Source organism: Leucopleurus acutus (assembly GCF_964270905.1).
Source record: "Leucopleurus acutus genome assembly, chromosome: 2".
NCBI classification, from domain to species: domain Eukaryota; kingdom Metazoa; phylum Chordata; class Mammalia; order Artiodactyla; family Delphinidae; genus Leucopleurus; species Leucopleurus acutus.
In genome coordinates this window covers 69,024,082-69,027,936 of record NC_139143.1, presented here as the reverse complement: position 1 = coordinate 69,027,936, position 3,855 = coordinate 69,024,082, and the positions used below count along the sequence as shown (strand labels likewise).

The 3,855-nt window shown below is 45.4% G+C and overlaps 1 protein-coding gene across 3 annotated transcripts in view; it reads left to right on the top strand.

Annotated features, from left to right (window-relative positions):
- Nucleotides 1-675: 675 nt before the first annotated feature.
- The window catches only part of DCAF6 (DDB1 and CUL4 associated factor 6), a 170,757-nt gene continuing 167,577 nt past the window's right edge, over nt 676-3,855 (top strand). For all 3 annotated transcript variants that reach the window (XM_082832677.1, XM_082832676.1, XM_082832674.1), the window contains exon 1: nt 676-1,005. In XM_082832677.1, the coding sequence (XP_082688803.1) occupies nt 909-1,005 (97 nt within the window). In that variant the 5' untranslated portion in view covers nt 676-908. The remainder of the gene's footprint in view (nt 1,006-3,855) is intronic.

Below are 3,855 nucleotides of genomic sequence, written 5' to 3'. Positions count from 1 at the left end.
TAGAGAAGATTGTGGGGGCGGAGACTCTGCGACGGCCCGCCCCCAGCCCGCCTCCTGGTCTCCGACTGCCTAGAGGGAGGAGGAGTCACGGAAACAGGTGGCAAACGGACAGCCTCACCGAGTCAACCCGGCGCCCTACCGGGAGCGCGCTTGCGCAAGCAGAGCGACCCGCGGTGACTGGCCCGCCCCGGGGCGTGGGCGGGGTCCAGGCCAAACCTACAATTTCTTCTTCCTGGCCCGGAGGCCATGTTGGAGAAGGGAAAGTGAAGCTGCACCGGCGCTAATCCCCTTTCACTTTGGTTAAGGAGGCCCCTAGATAAAATGGGCTTTTCGGGCCTTCCATGACCCGACTAAAGATGACGCCGCACAACTCTGTTGCTTCCTCTGGAATGAGACTCGTGAGCGCGAGACTTCCGATTTCAGCTTCTTCCGTCTCTATTCCTCATTTATCCAGAGTATTAAGGATTTGACTAGAGTGGTCTGAACCCACTTTTCTAGGGTAAGGGCAGCCCTGGCACACACCTGCCTCAGTCTCCAGGGTGGTCGTTATCTCGCGAGAAAGGCTTGAAAGGGAGGGTGTCGAGAATGAGGAGAGGGAGGAGTCGAGGCCGCCTCCGCCTCCTCCACCTCCTCCTGTAGGAGGGGGTGCTGAGGGAGGGAACAGTTGCTGATCTCTGGATGTTCTGGGTAGTCTTGAGCAGGAGAGTATGAGGCGAGCTCAGGCCCGGGTGCGGCCGGGCTTCGGGGGCGAAGGCGCTGCCGCTGCCACCGCCATCTAACTCGCTGCTACCGCGAGGCCCGGCGCGCGGATGGTGCTGGTGCGGCTCGGGTGTTGATCCGCGTGTCCCCTCCCCCCTTTCCCCTCCCCCACGCGGTGGTCTCCTCTCCTCCCCCGGCCTGGCGGAGCCATGTCTCGAGGTGGCTGCTGCCCACACCTGTTGTGGGACGTGAGGAAAAGGTCCCTCGGGCTTGAGGACCCGTCCCGGCTGCGGAGCCGCTACCTGGGTGAGCGGGGGCCCTGGGGCGGAGGCGCTGAGGTCGCCGCCCAGAGGTGGGGGAGGGGGCCACGCCGGTGGGGCTATTGGAGGTGGGACAGCGCCTGGGCAGGGACGCCCCGGAGACGCCGAGGTGCTGGGTGGACCTTGGCGGACGGATCCCGTGCCCGTGTCCTCCCATGGCTAAGTCCCCCTTTCATGCTGCCAGCCGCCGCCCTTACTGTGTTTTCCTTCGGGGGGCCGGACAGGGGGCAGACGGTACTGGCCGAGAAAGGTGTTGGGGTCGCTTCTGGAGTGGGACTCGGGAGAAGACTTGTCGAACCTCCCCGAGCTGCCGCGTTTAGAGCAAAAGTTGGCGCTTTTGCTCTTCTCCAGCGTTCTCCTCGCTCAGCCGAAGGACCTAAGTTTGTGTTGACCGCCCCTCCCCTAAAGTCTCGAGAGGGCTTAGGTGTCCGTGGCGACGCGCTGACCACCCTCGGGGACTCCACGCTCCAAACAGACTCGGTGTAAACTGTTGTGCGGCTCCGAGCCAAAACCTGAAAGTGATAGCTGAGCTCTCCCCACCCCCGCGCGCTTTCCCAGTTGGACTCTGCTGTTCGGTGGTTTCGACCGCTTTAAGGAGGTGTAGGGTTTCACGTTCCCATTCCCACCCCTGTGAAACACACTTGGCATTTACTGTTACTTAGTTAAGCTTTCTAAAAACAACCTTCGATACTTGGGGGAACGGTAGTCCAGTTCTTTTCGTTTTGCGTAAAGTGGATTTGTGAGGATTCTGGGTCACGCCTGAGCTAAAAGTGGACGGATTTAGTAGGGGTCTTTTTCCTTCCTTCCTCTGCAATCTTTTCATTACTCTTTCTTCTTTTTCTTTTTTTTTTTTAATTTGAAGATAAGACAACATCACTAAAATTTTTTTCTTTGCAATTTTGTTACTTTTTGCTAGGTATTTGTTGATGTCATTTGGTTTTGACTTAAAATCAATAAAAGAAAATGAAATTTCGCTACACCTAACAGTTCTGGTTTGTGAGTTATTTGAGAGAAGTTAGCAGGCATTTTTTTCCCCTTGCTCCTGTTTTTTAGTGTCTCAGGTGACATGAATACATTGTCCTTGTAAAAACTTAATAAGAATGAAGCACAAATCCTTGTGATTTCTCCCATTCCAGTTTCACACACACACTCTTTGAGAGGTAACAGTGTTCTCTGTTTCCTGAGTATTCTTCCAGACCTTTTTCTTTGAATTCTTACAAGCACATGTGTACATATAGAAATGCTGTAGGAGTGTGTGTGTGACCTGAATATATGGTGTCATAGTGTAAACAACTGTTTTGCAACTTGTTTTTTTTTTTTTTACATAACATCTTGGAGATCTTTGCATGGCAGTAAAAATAGATCTATACAGTCTTTTAAACTATTGCAGAGTATTTAACAGTATGAAGGTATCATCGTCGACTCAGCCTTTCTTCTTTTTTTGGACGTTTGCTGTTACTAACAGCACTACAGTGAACTTCCTTGGACATGCTTTTTGTGCATTTTTTCTAGGATAAGTACCTGGAGTGGTGATTAATCATTTTAAAATTTAATATCAGTAGAGAGTGCTTTTTAAACCATTAACCTAAAAGATGTGCAGTATTTCTTTTAATACTTACTTGCTGAGAAAGAACTTAACTTTAGCTTAATAAAAAAAACTTGTGTTCTACACCAATGAATTTATATGTGGTCCTTTATCTCTATTAGTTGGAGCATTTAAATAAGTAGTACTTATATGTAGGTTTATGTATTAATGTTTTCTGCTGGTTCAGTTACTTCAGCTGTATCTATGATAGAGTCAATTAAAATATAAAACCATACATTTTCTTTTTCCCTTCCTCTTCTAGCTCCATAATGGGAGTGGAGTTCGTGTGTTGGGTGGAGGAGAATTGAAGAGTAAGAGTCCACTGTCTTTAGTAGAAAGTCGAAATTATAGATTTTCAAATATATGTATATTCATGCAGGAAATTCCATATCTTACATAATATTTTAAATGTGGTAGTAATATATACTTTATAATTAGCACATCCTTTAAAAGTGTTTTTTTAAAAATATTCAAAAATGGCTTGAAGAGTAATTTCTTAGCCTTAGGAGACTTTCTTTACACCTTTAGTTTATCCATCTCTTTCACACTCCAGTGCTAATCTTGGCTTAGCAGGAAACAGCAAAGTCCACATTGGTATTGCCTGAATTAATGAGATTTAAAAAAATGATATTTTGAAGTACTCTTCTAAAGTCTTCTTTTTAAGAAGTCCAAGTGTTTTAAAAGGTAAGTAGATTTTTTTGGGGGGGGACTTCAATATTTAAACATTTTGATTGTTTATAGTACTGTAGGTTAAATATTTTTCTAATTTATCTCCATTATTTGTATTTCTAATAATGAATTACTTCTAAATAACAGTAAAATTGGGATAGAAGCAATTGACAGATTTTTCTTGTAACGTGCATTTCAAATTAACCATAGCATGTGCCTTTTCAATAGTAGTATTCATGTTTTACAGGTGATTTTATTTAAATTTGGTTAATTTTCTCTTTTCCTCCCATCAAAAAAAATTGAAGTTCACAAAACATCCTTTTATATTGTGAGAATAAAGATAATTTGTCATGTATTATTTAGAAGAAGATGTATATGTTTACTTATAGCCCACAAATTCACAAGATTCACCTGAACCAATGAAGTGTTTTGTCTAGCATGAACTCAGAGGCTAGGCCAGGGATTGTAATCTTTATGAGCCCGATCTAAATTTCAATGGAGGATTTATTTTTTTAAAGAGCAGTTGTCAAAGTCCAGAGTCAGAGACACCTGTACGTCTAAATGTTTCTTAAGATACCGTAT